The following is a 16926-nucleotide window of genomic DNA, read 5'->3' as shown; positions in this document are numbered from 1 at the left end:
ATTTTCTCTCTTGCAATAGCTAGGCTTAACATCAGCTAACTAAGTATTGATATAGGCAACTTGGGTTACTAAAATCATTTTAATAAATATGGTAATATTAAGCTAAAGCGAGAAGCCAGTTAGCTTAGCTTTACTTAGCTTAGCTTAACAAAAGGACTGGAGACAGTTTCACACTGTACAGATATAAGAGCAGAGTTGATTTTCTCTTTTAACTCTCTGCAAGAAAGCCAAGAGGCGCATTTCACTAAATGTTTATTCCAAACTTTACCAATACTGTTTGTCCAAATGAAGGCACTACAGACCAACATGTAGAAACATCTTGTCACTTTATATTATCTGGAGGCAGTGTGTAACAGTGTTGGTGAACAAGCTGTACAGTCTGGTAACAATTTACGTCATCTTTACCGTTTAAAAAGTCCCTTTGCACTTTGAGTCCTGCGCCAATGTTCACTAAATAGCATCTCCTCTTCACAAGGGTCGTGCAGGTGATGACTCAGCAGCAGAGCATATTCATCTAAGTGTACATAAGGCCAGAAATATCATATAAACTATAAGATAATCCTTTATTAGTCCCGCAGCGGGGACATTTTTCAGTGTGAGAACATCTGGCACTTAAAGTTTGTGAGGAATCCTCCCATATGATTTACAGTATATAGTTTGGGGATTTCACTAAGGCATACTGATTCAATTTTATTGATTTAAACCCTTTTGTTGTGTGTAAACTTACAATTGCACCACATCTCCCCTCCTCCACCCTTCTCCTCTTCACAGTGACTCCTCTGTGGCAACACACCTACAGAAGGGGTAACCTGAACCGCCCCCCCCTCAGTCTGTGTTCAGATCACAGTGTGCACCTTGTTTTCCTCCTCTGGACGCCACAGAGCAGCTCTGCTGGCCCTCAGGATGTGGAGGGAAGGGCCGCCGCTGCTGCCAGATGCCTTGGTGCTTCCGAGTCCTCCTCATCAAACCTTTTCTTTGAGCCTCTGAAGGCCAGTCCGGAGAGAGTGACGGAGCTGAGGGGAAAGTGAACCTCTGACCCCGACTGTCACAACTGCAAACACTAAACTCAGTCATCGCTCACCACCACCCAGAGACGCCACTCGACACGGCTTTGGCTCTGCAGTGATCCCCTTTGTATGCAGCCCAGAGAGATTTTTCTGATGCCTCTGTGGTATGAGTCTTCTGGTCAAAGTGGATAATGTGATAATGGTTGTGGGAGGCATCGTACAGAAACCGCACAGTACAATGCACAGTGCCAGATGATGAGGTGTGAGTCTTTGCTGCATGACAAGTCTTATTATAGTCTTTATATCAGCGACTTTCGTGCCATCACTGTTGAGGACAGTTGCTACTGAGATTATGCTGCTGCTTAAATAACAGTTCAAAGGCGAAGCAGGAACCTGCATTCAGCAGGTGCTAAGGACAAAAAAAGAATCTGTGATTGTCAACAGCAGACGTGTGACAAATGTGTGTTAAGATGGGACCACAGTTGTGCCGACATTTATGCTCTGTTTTCCGGCAAATATCTATCCTTTTACATTTTTTACACAAGCTAAGAACTAAGCAGTAACATGTACTGTACGCTGTGCAATGCTCAGGTGTTAGCATTTTACACGATGATATCAAGATTGGTTAGCTGCTTTGGCACATGTGTGTGAAGCTTGGCGGTCACAGTTCAGCCACAGTGGGCCACTGTATCATTAGGCTTATGATGATTACTCTCCTTCTGTGTGTCGAGCGAAGCCTGGGATGTGAGGTTAAAAGCTCACAATTTTCCAAACGGAAACTCACAGACACAGATACTATTATGAAGGTGTGTGTTAGAGCATGCGAGCTGTCTGAGGGCAACAAAGCCTCTCTTCACAGAGGACATACACCAGGTCAAGAGACCAATACAGGATCTGCTTAAAATGGTCTACACACTTTCTCTCTCCCTGTCACTAAAGGAGACACACAGGGACTGCTTGTATGAAGGCTCCACACAGTGTGGAGGTAAATGGCTTGCCTGTCATTTTTGGGGGCAATCTGTGCATGATATTGGCAAAGTTTGTCCTTCACAGCGGTAGAAATTTCTGTACTGCCTTTTAGTTCACAGCTATTTAAAGACGAATGATTTTGGCCTACAGTTGTCAAAAGGCAATTTGTGACAAAGTTTGTTAAAGAAGGTTTGTCAAAATCCGGCCTATTTTTTAACTACAGAGGCGAGTGGACCTGTGACCTCTTAACATACAAAGCAGCTTAACACAAGTAGACGGATAAGATGAATTCATTTAAAGAAAAAGAAAAAAGGAAAAAATAATGTTTTAAAGACTGCTGGCTTGCAGGTGAAGATGGCATAGGTCCAGTAACAAAACCCTGTAAACCACTTTTGCCTGCCCACAGCATGTTCCCACCTCCTACTCAAAGGGTTTGAATCTCATAGGAGTAATATCAGATCTTAGAAGTGGCCCCAACTCTTCACGTTACCGTGTAAGCTAGATGATGCATTAATACAACACATACATGTTTTTATAGATGAAAAGTAGAGGAAAGTCTAAATTCCTTTGAGCTATTAAGTCACAAGATATCATTTGGAACATTAGACTTAATATGTGAGGTAAGACCTGGAAAGTGTGATAACACCACTTTAGAGAATCATTGCTCTGATATTTGTGAAATACTCCTCGTTAGTGAAAAGTTTGTAAAATTCCTCAGTGAAGCGCACAGTTCATGCAGTGACTTTACCATAGGTACAAAGACTGGACTGTTTTTCTCTTTCCCCTGCACCTTAACATTTCTCTGCCTTGACAAGGCAAGAAGTTACTGCTTAAAATATAATAACTTAAAATCAAGTGCATGGTTTTACAGAGCTTTTGTTTTGCTGTCATGTTGAACTTCAACACAGGAAAAGAACACTTGGAGTCATTAGTTTTATCTGCAATATTCAGTAGAAAGGACCTGCACTGTTGCCTGGCATGCTTCTGCATAATACCCCATGATAAACCCCATAGGAAAATAATAGATGAATGGTTCAGTATGCATTTAAAAACAAGTAGTGAACACAGGCTCTGTGTAAAGCCCAATGAGCGATGTGGATTGGTTTTGTGGTTCAAGAACTTTGGCTCTGGACCACATGCAAACATTTTTTTGGGCACTGCGTCCAGTTTACAATTTCTCCTCCAGAGAGTTTGTTTAAGCAGGTAAGTTATGCGTAGTAGGATAGGGTTGAAAACAAACCATTCCCCATGGGGTCTGCACATCAGTTTTGACACGAGGGGATATTTTGTCAAAATAGGGATGCAAAAATGCTTATTTGCAAAATAAACTCTACATCCTGTTTGGATACGGACAAAATCAGATGCAGAAAACAGGGATATTTTCCAAAGGAGAACTAAAGCGCACAATCATACCTTCAGAGATTTCCACGGATCTGTAATTGACATCCTTTCTGCATGGCCTACGTTTAATGTCTGACAGACTGTGGCTTCTGCTCCCACTGATGAATACCTAGAGTAGTCAGCAGCCGTGCTTGACACAGTGGAGAGAGTACAGATTTTTGCACAGCTTTTTGCATCCGCCTCCTTGGTCTGAGTGAGAGTTTTTGTGCTCGGACACTGAACCCTGGATTTTTTCCTCTGGCCTCCTTAGTATTGAGGAGATTAGTGACCTCGCTCCTCTAAGGGAGCTACAGCTGCAAGAGCCTGACCAACTGACAACATATCACACTGCAGATCTCTGGGGAGCCCACCTGTCCCTCAACCTGATGTGTTGTAACACATGGGCGCCTCAGTCGATGGCAGAAAGGGGTAAACACTCTTGAAACTGTCAGTCAGGATCAAAGTCATATCAAACAAGCATTTCGAATCTCCTTAAAAAGGCGTGACCCCGTTAACAACATTGATGTTCTCAGCTGTCCTGACGCCCCATCAGGGTCACTGAGTTGACCCTTGTGCGATAAAAGCTTCATGGGCCGCACCATTATCCTCTCCCTCAGCAAGAACTTGTTATCCTTAAAGATGACACTCTGATGACCCATGTCTCATGCCTGTTTGAGCCTAATTAAAAGGGAACCAAACATTTTTAAACTGACCTTCTGACCGCGTGGTGAATGTGGCCCCTTCAAAGCCTTCGGTTATCAATTAGTGAATTTCAGATATAGTTCTCAATATTTAGAGGATGTAGAGCATTATAGAAATGTGAGAGCACTAAAACAACTAAATAACCCTAGTCATGCCAATAAAAAGTAATTTACACATTACACAAACTATTCTTCTTAAGTGTTCGTTCTTAAGACTAACATGTCTAGGAGCAAATGCAAATGAAACATGAAAACCAGTGTTATCGTCTGGTAGTGTTATCGTCATGGAAACCCCAATACATTAAGATTTATTTTTATTGATCACACAATGGTCAGCTGATCCCCAGGTAGAAATAATCTATGATACGCAGCATATAAACAGGATGTACATGAGAAATATGTATGGGTGAGGTGCAATGAGGACAGGTAATAAATGTGCATAATTGTAGCTGGATAGATGCGCACAGTAGACTACATGGATGTAAGGAAACAAATTATGTTCAGCTACTTTCTCTGGTTCATTTCCATATGTGAAGGTTGGTCTCACTTAAAAAGAAAAGCTTCAAGGACCACCTGGTCAACATAACAGACGGTTTGTATAGTGACTCACTTAAACCTTCAACGCCCAGCTGTAGAACACCTGGCAAGATCCGGGCTTCCACTTAAAATACCAGCCACATGGTATTGTATGTTAACAGTGTCTGCAGCTGATAGAACAGATGAGCCAACAGACCAAATAGACACTCTTCTGTCCTTCACTGTCCACTAGGGTGGAGGGATACTATAAATTCACTCATCCTTTGAGGATCCCAGTGGCATATGTCGCATAAATAATGCCTCCTGGTGTTATGTCAGCCCAGTTATTAATCTGATCACAGTTCGTAATAAAAATTAAGTAAGTCAATTTTTGCTCTCGTTCCGCTTTTTCTTTGGTCCCTACCAACTCCTGAGGGAAATACATCTGGCTCTTTAGCAGCTAAAAGCACTTCTATGTCCGCCAGCCATGCAAATTATTACTGTGTGCCTTTTGTTGCTGAGCAGGTAGTGTACTGTGGGTACTTAGAGCTTCTCTCTGAAAACAGCCACATGTGGCCAAAACACTAAAGTTATGGTCCAGAGAGCTAAACGATTAGCTAGAACTCACTACAAAGCTCCATAAAGTTGAGAGAAGCTGAAGTCTCAGGTGATAATTTGCTGTAGATTCATTAAGCGACTTTTCTACAGATTGTCAAAATGTTGTTCAGTGTTATGAATATCCTCAATCACAAGCAGCCACTTCGGACACACTTGCTCTTCATTTATGCTTATTAATTCTCTTTCAAGATCTTTAAATACATCTCTCACTGTGGCAACAAGCTCTCTGGCTGCCAGGCTTGGATTACTGCAATACGGTGGCAGTTATCAGTAGTACCACTGGGCACATTGCAGAGGTAAATTCACACTTTACTTTAATTACACAGGGATTTACGCAGGATGCTGCAATGGTGCACATTAAACTTTATATCCCTTGGTGCTGCGCTACCCTATGATATATCAAAATCACCAACTAAGACATCTAATAATCACTGCAATCATTTACAGGTTTTCTTCCTGTTCCACAAGAGGTAGTCAAAATGGCATCAGTTTGAAAGTAGTTTTCAGATGCAGCTTTTCCTGTGATTCAGCCCTTACACATTTATCCTCAGTGGCATATGCTGTATGTTTAAAGTTCAGTTTGCCTCTTAACACAGTATTTGTTAACTGTGCCCCAAAATTCAATTGAGAATCACTGTGAAAGATGATGTGATAGATTAATGACGACTCGGAGTGACCCCGTTCCTCGTCCCATCCCCCTGCGGACACCTCGTGGTCTGATGCTGTGATAAGAAGGACCTCTGTTTTACAGGTCATGTGACAGAGGTCAAGGTGTGATCCTCCTAGACAATAAGTCCAGTTTCAAGTCCCAGACTCAAGCACAGAGCCTTATACAGGGGTGAGATTTATTATCATGGCAGCCATTCCCGGTAACACAAACTACAGAGTTCATTCCACAAACCAAATATCAATATGTTTGTATTAAATATATTTAATCACTTGAAGTTACCCCACAGAGGCATAAAGTGACACAATGTACCACAAAGTAAAGAATACAAAAAACACACACCACAAAATGTATAATTTGAGTGGTGCTGTGAGACACTCTGAGATCCTGTAGGACAGAGAGATGAAAGAGCTCCAGGCCTCTTCCTTGGCGTGTGGCCAGGACAGTCTGCTTAAAAACATCATGATGAAACTTAACCTCTCAGTTGGCTCATTTCACCAGGATGTCTTGTTTTATAGATTGTGATGTACAGCACAAAAGGAAACTAATGTGTTATCAAATGCTTAAGAACACAGTATGTTATATGAACTATTATAAACATGTGCACATGAAATCTACCGGTGATCACAAATTGGCTGCTATAATGAGGGAATGAACAATGTAAAAAGTTGGAGCTCCATACAAAAATACATCAATTTGAATGTGTGTCGGCGCATCGCAAGAATGGTTGTGCTCAGTGAAAACATGCAAACCCCAGAGGACAAGTTTAAAAGAAAGTGAGAGCATCCCGGATAGCTGGGAGCCCTGTTTCAAGACAACAGCAAGACAGCGCTGACTGTTCTTTTTGTCCCCACCAAAGCATATATGGTATATTAGGATTATCAACACACAGAACGTGTTTCTGTTAGTAGTATTGACAAAAAAAGAAAAATAACAATGCTTTTGATTTGCTTTATATACTTTAACAGTTTTGTTATTACTTATTTCTCAGTATTATTATTACCTCAGTTGATTTGGCAGTATCTTCCTGCCAGTGTCCTTTTGTTAGAATTTTTTTTTTTTTGTTAACTTCCCTGAGCTAATTCAAACTTACTTTAAAAAAAAGTGCTTTTATTATAGTTAACCCTTTGCGTGTGCCAGGCTATTTGATCTGTTCTTTGAACTGGACATAAAACCAAATTATGATTTTTTTTCAACATACTGTTCTAGAACATGACATGTATGTTTAACTGAGGGATCAAATCCTGACCTTCCACTCAAAGCTTGCAGTTTATCTGTTGTCATTAATGTGAAAACAAAAATGTGTTCTGTTTGCCCCAACAACTTAAACTCTCTTGGGTCGCCCATCCGGTGTTCATGTCTCTGTTTGACTAAAAGCTGAGCTCCAAGAAAATAATGTCATGGCCATGGCCATGTCTCTGGTTATTCCTTGTGTTTCATGTGTTTTCCCTTGCCCTTGTGTCTCCTGTGCTCCCTTGTTTGTTCCAGCAATTTCCCATGGACTGATTTCCCGTTGCCGACCCTGCCTGTCTGGACTTCCCTGCCTTGCCTGTGCCCCGGTCAACGACTCAGCCTTCTGTCCCCGACCCCGAGTTTAGCCTCCGCTTCCTCTGATTTCCGTCTGCCTGATCCCCTGCCTGTTTCCCTCTGTGAGTCATGTCCTGCCTGTCTGTCTGCTGAGTTCTCAGCTTTGAATAAAGCTCCAGAACTTTATCTGTCTCCTGGTTGTTCTGCGTTTGGGTCCACACCACAATCCGTGACAAATAAACAATATTCTGCCACGAGAACTAGAGGGAAATCTGACATCTTGAACTATTCAGGTGGTTTGAAAGACTTTGAAGACCAGATATCTAAATATATTAATTTTAAAACTTAAAAAAGAAAATCTATACCATTCTATCCTACTACACTTTTCTCCTTACTATACTATGGATTTTTTTTGACATACTATATTCCAACTTTTTTTGACATACATTTGACTTCATGATTTTTGGACACACTATACCTTAACCTTTTTAAATTACTTGTACTCATGTTTTGTATGACTTATTTGACACACCATATAGGGAATTTCTTTTGGCATAATAAAACATCCTTTTTTTTTTGAAGTACCATACTATACTATGACTTTTTTATTACTTTTTTCAACATACCATACTATAGAGAGCTTCCTGACGTTTTGCTTCATCATCTGGTATAGCAGCTGCTGCAACATGTACACAAAGTCACTGGAGAATCACTAGATGTGACCTGCCCACCATGCAGAAGCTGTATGACCGGCAGTGTTTCCGGGATCCTCTGAGGGTCATTATGGACTCAATGTACATAAACAACAGCCTGTTCTCCCTGCTACCCTCGGACTGGGGAACACCTTCTTCTGTCCATAAGAGTATTAAATAAATAACTTACATACACAAATACAAAGTGAAATCCAAACCCCTGTACAATATGCATCTTTATTGTTTGTTTTTGTTGTTTGTTTTTTATTGTATTATATCATATGTCTTTTTACATGCACTGTTTATTGGAGCTTCTCAGCAAAATAAGATAAGATAAGATAAGATAATCCTTTATTAGTCCCGCAGCGGGGAAATTTGCAAAAAATAATTTCACAAGAGACAACTATGACTTTTTCATGAATGTTATCGACATGCCAAACCATGACTTTTTTATGACTTAGACAAACAATACTATGACTTTTATCGACATTCTAAACTATTACTTTTATATGACTTTTTTCGTCATACTATATGACTTTTTATGACTTTTTGGACATGCTATAATATGACTGTTTTATGAGGTTTTTTGACAAAGTATACTATGACTTTTCAATATTCTATACTATGATTTAAAAAAATAATTCATCATACTATAATATAACTTCCTGACATTTCGCTTCATTATCTGGTATGCCAGCTGCACCAGAATGGACAGCAAGGCACTGGAGAAGGAGTTGCGCAAGGCCCCGTACATCACTAAATGGGACCTGCCCACCATGCAGAAGTTGTATGACCAGCAGTGTTTCCAGGATCCTCTGACGGTCATTATGAACTCAACGTACATAGACAAGGTGGTCAGAGGTGGAGCTGAGCCATCACTCCTGTCCTCACATGAATGACCCCAGGGAAGGGCAACAAAGGGATAAAAAGTGGAGGACAAGAAAGGTGGGAAAAACAGGATGACAGACAGACCGAGTGCAAAATGCTCAGTCCTCACTGCACTTTCACTTTTCATCAAGTTTTGGCTGCACAGAAGCTGAAAGAATGCACCTCGGGGCAGCCTGCAGCTCACCTCAACAGTGCACTGCTCCCTCAGCATCGTCTCTCAGCCACTCCCTGCGTCAAACCCACGTCTCAACATGTCCTCAGTCCAGGGCCATTATGTATCCTGAGCATCATCTGGGGAGGATATTTGTCCACACTAAGACCTAAATATTCTCTTCCATTATTCCTATTTGATTTTTTGTCCAGAGGGCCACCTGGATGTGAGACTAAAAACAGACCTATTTAGAGTTTATTCTAACAAGCTGCACTGACTAAAATCAAGTCTCGTACATTTGCACAGTTTCTATGAAGTCGAAGAAAAGGTTTTTTCCCCCGATCACCTCAGAGGTGACTGAGAGTAATGGCTTTGCAGGTCATGTGTGGTCATGACTGCATGAGTTTGGCTGCCCTCTGTCCATCCCGGCCTTTTACAGCTTTGTGGCTGCAGGCTGCAGTGGGAGAGGAAATACACAAGCTTAACTTGGTTCACTCAAAGGCACGCAGACATTGACAAATTCACTCTTGGAGGTTTTCCTTTAAAAAAAACAAAAACACTTATCGCAAATTCCCAGCAACTTAAAATAATCCCCTCCCTTTATTGATCATTTATCTACATATGCTCCAACATTTTTGACAAAGTTGTTTTTCCACAAACTCTTTCCCACCTTGTAAAAAGGTGCTGACCTCCCAAATTAGACTGCTGGGTTGTAACACTAGCTATTACTGACCTTATCGCAACCTATCATTCTGCTATCGTGAAAATTTAAGAGTAAGGTGGTTACTGTAAACTCTTTCCATGAAATACAAATCAGGCAGCAAAAACTAACATCTCCTCTTGGTTCCTCTCATTTTAGCTATGATACATTGTGTCTAGAACTGAGAGTGGATGGCATAATTTTCCAAGTGTAATTTATGTTACTTTATTGAAGCTCTTCCAAATATTCATATGTTTCTTATCTGACATCATTTAGATTTTAGAATATTTAACCTGTAGGCAAGTCAAAGCGCTTGAATATACCCCACTATTTCCACCCTCACACACTCAACGATACACACACCATAAATAAACAGCAAGCAAGGAAAATAAATTTGCTCATAAAGGACAGATGTTGCCATTGGATACAAGATTGGACTCGGCTTGAAGCTTCCCCTGAGAGAGAAGGATAACACTCCCATGGTAAATGAAGTTATGTATCGGGTGTTCAGGCTAGTGGAACAGTAGCAGCCAGTGCTAGAGAGTGGACAAACTCAGCCCTGAAGGCTTTCCACTGTGTAAGCCCTGAACCACATCTTCAAACTAAGGGTGATAAAAGGGCCAAATACCAAATTTTAAAGGAAATCCCTTTCCACCAGTTCAACAATTTACAATCAGGCTTTTCTTAAAAATAGCCATGCTCACAGTCACCCTCTGACATGTTGCTGCACACAGTCAGTGCTGCACACAGTCTTTTAGCAACTAATATAAGCCTGTAAGGCTAAGCAATTGACAATTTATTTCAGGGTTATAACTAATACCTTTACAGACTCAAAGAATAATCCCAACAGCTTTGAAGTGAGACACGTGCATTCACTATAACAAAACCCTCCACCCATCCACATGCTGTTTTCATAAAGGGCCACTTGAAGAAACATTCACACTGTTTGCTCAGTCAGTCAGAGGTCCTCATTGTGTTGACTATTATTCTACTCTCTACAGGGTGTGCTATTTCACTGGAGGTTTCAAATGATCACCTATTCTGTTTTCCCTTGAGTGTATGTAGTGGTCAAAGCATCAATGAGCCACTGTGGAGGTGCAGGCTTCCGACACGCAAACCAAAAAAAGGGAAGCTGTCAATCATCCTCAAGGTTTAAACCACCTCAATAATGCTTTGTCTTCTGTCAGCTTGAAAATTTAAAGCCCATCGTGTACATATAATAATTGCTCTCTACTGTAATTACAGGTTATTTTTAAAGTAATTACTTGTAAGAATGCTGATATGAGATGATTAGCTCATTTTGCCACCGGCAGGCATTGAGTTTATGTTCCGACATGTGAGTGGGAAAATAATATGACTAAAATGTCTTGCAACTAGTCCGCCATAAAGACCATTTGTTTACTGTGCCAGATGCTCTCAGTTTAGAGCAAACAGAGAAAAAAGGGTGATGACTAAACCCTAACACTCTCATTCCTGTCCGGCATCATGAAAGAAGCTCTTCAGTCATGACAAGTTAAAAAACACACACACCGTCTAACATCTCTCCCCTGAGGAAAAGAGAGTAGACCTAGGTGTGGTTGCAGCTCTGGGGCGAGTGTTTTGCATGTTGAACTCCTTTTTTAATTTCTTCTCATACGATTTGGAAACGATAGTCATAGGACAAACTTTATTAAACACAGAAAATGTTGGCATATGCAGAGTCTGTAAACATCTGCAGGGACAGTTGACGCAGCTGCCGGGCCACATAAACCACAGGCAACACCACCAGTTGACCATAGGAAGGATCTTTGGGATAGAGGAGGTATTGAAGTTCTGTTTTTCATTAGAAGAGTTTGGAGTGCACTAAAATAAAGCTCTATGACTGACCTCAACTATTTACTAAGCCATGCCATGACCTGGCAGCTGGTGACCCATCTGAGCTGAGTCTGTAGCCTTGTTATTAGATGTTGGCTTGTTATGGGGTCTTGAACCCAGAGCTGCATAATGTAACTTTACTTATCAACAACTCCAGAGGCTTCTCCCAAGTGCAAATATCTGATACACCAAAAAACTGCAAACTTAATCTACTCTATCACTCAACACAGCAGAAAATATTTATTTTATATATTAGTATTTAACTGCATTCCACACATCAGTGGTTGCAGGCAAAGCATTGGCTGATTCTAGATGGTGTTTGAGCTACAGGAAGGAGTGGTGGAAAACAGAACTGCAGCACCATCTACCTGCAGATGAGAGGATGTGTTGAAAAAACTGTATGAAGCATTCTCTTTTTATTTATTCAAAGAGAGCTATGTGATGCATTTGCTCTTTGGGTGCTAAAATAAGATTTAAAAAACAAGCAGTTAAGTAATTATCTGCGTATGTACAGTTAGTACATGATACAAAATGAAGCTGACATTTTTTTTCATGATTGTATTTATTTATGCATGAGGAAAGTAGGAGGCTATTGTATTTCTGCTCAATTACATGATTTCAAACTCTAAAGGGCCAACACAACAACTCATAAGGTCTCCTGATTTCCAATACAATAAAAGAAGTTGTATCTACAAACTATGAATGCAAATGGATCTATCTAAAAATAACATTATTATACAAAGTCACCAAATTTGTCTAATCTTCTCCCAATTATCATTCTTGCATGTGCACAAGTACACAAAAGCACTTGGTGATCGAAACCATCAGCAGGTCAAAACATCAGGTAAATAATGGATGTGTATAATTATCTAGATCTGTGAGGTAATGTCATGATCTACATAAACTTGGTGTCCTCTTGAGGCAAGACAAAGGTCGCTTGTAATTTTCTTGAGAATAAAAATTTTTTTCAAGAGACCAATACAGTGATTAGGAGTTTAAAAACACAGGTAAAAAATAAATTTTACTAGCAAAGCCTTCCCAACAAACGTCATATTTATACAGTATAGCTTCACTACCCTTCAAAGGGTTTGTTCCAGGTTTTTCATTTATGTTAATGACAGCTCGTCACCCAGATTTAAACAGAAAAAACAACTTTATTTTTAAACAAGCGAAAATTAAGTATCAAGTTCAAAAAGCTGTTGTGTCCCCAAAATCTTTGTTCCATTTGGTATACATATTAAGAGTCGCTGAGCTCACAGTGGGCTTAATGCGCTTCAGGGAATCCTCAAAGTCTTTCATCTTGATGTTACGCATCTGTGTATACAGACAAACAAGCATACAAATAAATACTGTTACACAATGGTTCCTAAATAGGCAGAAAGGAAATATCTTAAGTATTGTGAATATAGCATTACCTCACTAGCAGCCATACTTCGGACTTGGTCTGGACCCAACTCTGTGTAAGAGAAGATTTTTACATAAAATAAGCTGCAGATTTAGCTCGTCATGGAGGCTGAAATGTAGACTAACAATACATAATGTTAGGAGGACACTTACCTCTAATTGGCCCAAGCGCAGCATCTTTGGCTAATGAGGTGAGATCACTTCCTGAATATCCTGCAGTCAGTCTATCAAGTTAAATATCAAGGAATGAATGCATTTACACACAAAAATAATGCTGTAAAGGCTGTACTGCATTTAAATATCAAACTCACTTTGCTAGAGAGGACAGTTCATTTTTGCTCAGTGGATTCCTATGCTTTTCCAAAAGGTTTTTCAGCAGAGTTAATCTTGTCTGGAGGAACGAGATTACATTTGATATATGAATGAACTTAAAAAATGCAACATTCACATTTCAAAGCTAACACAGACACTGATCATAGTAATAAACTGTGAAAACGGTTTCAATGTAAATACCTCCCCATCAGGCAATGCCACATAAACCCTTTTTGCAAAGCGCCTGTAAGATTAACACAAAAGGAAAACTGTAGTGAGCTTGTATCAAAAGAATTACATAATAATTGTGCAGCATGTGAAGTTTCATCATGTACCTCAGTACTGCTTCATCAAGATCCTGAGGCCTGTTGGTCGCTCCCATTACGAGTACCCTGTCGTCTCCTCTTGACTGCACCTGAAACCAAGGAGCATAAAAAATAAAACCATAGCTCTCTGAGTTAACATCGTCTTAAGCAATCTGGTGCAGGTTAATGTTTAAATATCTTACCCCATCAAACTCAAGGAGGAACTCGGTTTTTAATCGACGAGAGGCCTCATGTTCTCCCTCCCTCCTTTCACAGAGCAAGCTGTCAATTTCATCTGAATGAAAAATAATACGCTGCAATTATGGAGATAAAATTAGGGTTTGAGGCACAATTAGTCAATAAATAGACTAAAGTAATACAAACCCATAAAGATGACAGAGGGCTGCAATTCTCTGGCGACTGCAAACAGTGCTCGTACAAGCTTCTCGCCCTCTCCTACCTGTGATGGCAAAGACAAGAAAAGTTAAAGAAACATGCCTACAGTGAATTTAGTGTAGTGTGGAGACCTACTACAGACAAAAAGAGCAATAAAAGTGTTTTCTTACATATTTAGAAGTCAAACTGGCTGCGCTGATGTTGAAGAACGTTGAATTTGACTCTGCAGCGACTGCTTTGGCCTAGTAAGAAGAAGCCAACGTTGCGATTCAAATGATAATACTAAGGCAGTTTAATCTTAACGAATGCGTTTGCTGTGTTTAAAATGATATTTTACTTACGAGCATGGTTTTCCCATTTCCAGGCGGGCCAAATAAGAGCAAACCACGTGCCGGAGCTCTTAGGCCGGTAAAGAGCTGAATGGCATAATGTTAAAACATGTTAAATGTACATCTGAAAAAGCAGAAATATAGTAAGCTGAGAAAAGATATTAATGAGTGATCACCTCTGGTCTTAAGGCAGGGAGGATGACAATCTCCTGGAGTGCTTGCTTGGCCAAGTTCTGTCCCGCAATGTCGTCAAAGGATACAGATGCTCCACTGGAATGAACACAGAAAGCTACTTAAACTGCAGCAAAGGTTTCTTTTTCAATTATTTGTTTAACACCACAAGCAGAATGTGCAGGTGTTGTAATAACAATGCTTCAAAATACCTGTCCACAATGTCATTCATAATCAAGTTGGCCAGTTTGCTGTCCACATTCTTGAAGTTTTTCATATTCCTCTTTGGGGGCTGTTTCCCAGCTGTGTGTTTTCCATTTTGAGCTTTTCCAACCCGTGGGGTCACCTTAGCAGAAACAAAAATATCCAGAGAAGTACACTCTCCATCAGAATCAGACATCTTAAATAATATACTACTGGGCAAGTACATGTAATTTAAAAATCACCTTTGGATCAGTGGATCTGGATGGGGGTCTAACAAAAGTGGAGGGCCTGATGTTAGTGGACAAACCTCGCACTGCAGGCTGGCTTTTAGGCACAGGCTTTGGTTGTGGAAGATCATGATTTGAGGTCTTCTGTGGACTACTCTTTTTAGATGTCAGTGTCGCATCTGTTAAACAAGAAGAGTATTCATATTTAGCATCCCTGTCCAGCTTAGATAACTAATGAGTCTATTCTTAAAGATGTTAAACAACCATGATGCCACTTACCCAACAGAGCAAGCCTATCTCTTGCCATGGTGAGATTGGTGACCATTTTATCCTGAAGTCTCTTTGCTCTGTCATATTGCTCTCCTGCTAACAAAACGTAGTGTATAAGGCTAACGCATGTCAACACTGTGTGCAATCTGATGTCCGCTTTATACTACCTTGTCCCGTGATCTCTATTGCAATACCACTTTCGAGTTCAGCAATCCCCTTCTTGTACCACTGTACAGCCTGCTCTTTATCTCCTAGTATTACAGGGAAGAGGGTGTATTTATTACAAGCTGCCACACGCCATGATACATCCGCTTATTTTACCAGCAATAAACAAACCTGTATCATCTTCGTCGATCCTTAATGCCTTCGATACAAACTCAAACGCCTGTTTGTGGTAGTTTTTAATAACTTCACCACTGTCTCTGCTTTTACTTGCCATTGTTTTGGCCCTCGCCCTATTGATAGCTGAGATCGGCTATAGCCCAACCGTGACATTAAATACGACACACGGCTCAGGGTAGGGGGTGGGGGTACGAAACCCTCTCCGTTTATCAGTTGTTACTCAGAGTCAGGCGCCTTTGAGGGTGTTCTGTTGATAGTAGTGCTCGCCATAGCGCGTCGTTCGGACCAGGCTGTACACACTGTGAACAAGAAGTGGACGCGTTCGTCGTGACGTCATTCATTGGTTGTTTTTTTTTGACTGACGTTTTGAAGCCGAGAGTCAGCGTTTAGGCCGTCGCCATCTTGGATTACGGCCATCGCCATCTTGACTTTCTGCAACCAGTGAACGGAAGTGACCATATGTGGATTAATAGAGGTAGCAACATGTCAATCACAAGGTAGCCGAGCCTTAAGCATACCCTGCTTTAAGTTGTTTCACTCTAAATGGGACCATCATTTACAAAAAATGAACATCCTGCTGTATTGAAGAAGACTTGAAACTATAAAGACCATAGATAAAATAAGCTAAAATAATCATTTATTAGTACAAGAGACATAGTAAAAGAAAGACAAGATAAAAATAAAATGAAATAAAAACAAGTATTATAAATAAGCAATAAAAAACAGTAAAAAAAAATCCACAATAACTGAAATATTATATGTCCATCAACTCCTTTTAACAATGTTTATGTTCTCATCGACTTATATACAATCAGACTTGTTTTTGTGCAACAAGAAGAGTCTCTCCCAACCGGCCATTTCAAAGAAAGCAAGTTTAAGACGCTTCCGCCTTGGTTTAACCAGAGAATGTCTAATATGAGACGTAATTCGTAGACGGGCTTCTGACTCAGCTCCAGTTAAATCCGTTCTGCGCATGTGCGGGAGCGCCTACCCAGAATGCCTGCTGGCAGGCCCGCCCCTACTCTGCAACCGATTGGTTACTTTCTGCTAAACGCTAACGTTAGCCTAGCTATGATGCTAACCGGCGCTTCAAACTAGTCCAGCCGGGGAAGTCTGAAGAACTGCATTTAATTACGCTTTTTCATCATTAAACTCACTTCCGATACAGTCATAAGCGAGGAGTCAACTTAGGACATTTCGAATACTGGCAATTTTACAAAAAATGATAGAGAATCTGCCCCAATGTTTGGTGAAAGCTGGCGGCTGTGGGAGTCGATAAGTAGCCTGCCGGCCGGT

At 40.6% G+C, this 16926-nt stretch overlaps 1 protein-coding gene across 2 annotated transcripts; it reads right to left on the bottom strand.

The window, feature by feature from the left end:
• Nucleotides 1-12804: 12804 nt before the first annotated feature.
• spast (spastin) lies at nt 12805-16038 on the bottom strand. Of its 2 annotated transcripts, none has more exons than XM_054600020.1 (16): nt 15625-16038; nt 15456-15539; nt 15298-15384; nt 15034-15197; nt 14800-14933; nt 14593-14686; nt 14429-14503; nt 14258-14329; nt 14076-14151; nt 13895-13986; nt 13722-13801; nt 13588-13630; nt 13386-13465; nt 13228-13298; nt 13086-13126; nt 12805-12984 (listed from the first exon to the last, which is right to left on the bottom strand). In XM_054600020.1, the coding sequence occupies exons 1-16, from the start codon at nt 15725-15727 to the stop codon at nt 12859-12861; spliced, it is 1422 nt and encodes a 473-aa protein (XP_054455995.1). In that variant the 5' UTR covers nt 15728-16038; the 3' UTR covers nt 12805-12858. The 2 variants fall into 2 exon arrangements, with proteins under 2 accessions (XP_054455995.1, XP_054455996.1); XM_054600021.1 differs by having other exon boundaries at nt 15298-15381.
• Between the last annotated feature and the right edge of the window lie 888 nt (nt 16039-16926).

This window comes from Anoplopoma fimbria, chromosome 6 (genome assembly GCF_027596085.1).
Source record: "Anoplopoma fimbria isolate UVic2021 breed Golden Eagle Sablefish chromosome 6, Afim_UVic_2022, whole genome shotgun sequence".
Lineage (NCBI taxonomy): Eukaryota > Metazoa > Chordata > Actinopteri > Perciformes > Anoplopomatidae > Anoplopoma > Anoplopoma fimbria.
This window is presented reverse-complemented; position numbering and strand designations above follow the sequence as displayed.

Coding starts and splice junctions, on each gene's coding strand:
- spast (XM_054600020.1), bottom strand. CDS start 15,727: ATGGCAAGTAAAAGCAGAGACAGTGGTGAAGTTATTAAAAACTACCAC. Junction 14,934..15,033: donor CCAGATCCACTGATCCAAAG/GTGATTTTTAAA, acceptor GTTTCTGCTAAG/GTGACCCCACGGGTTGGAAA. Junction 13,802..13,894: donor TCCTCCTTGAGTTTGATGGG/GTAAGATATTTA, acceptor CCTTGGTTTCAG/GTGCAGTCAAGAGGAGACGA.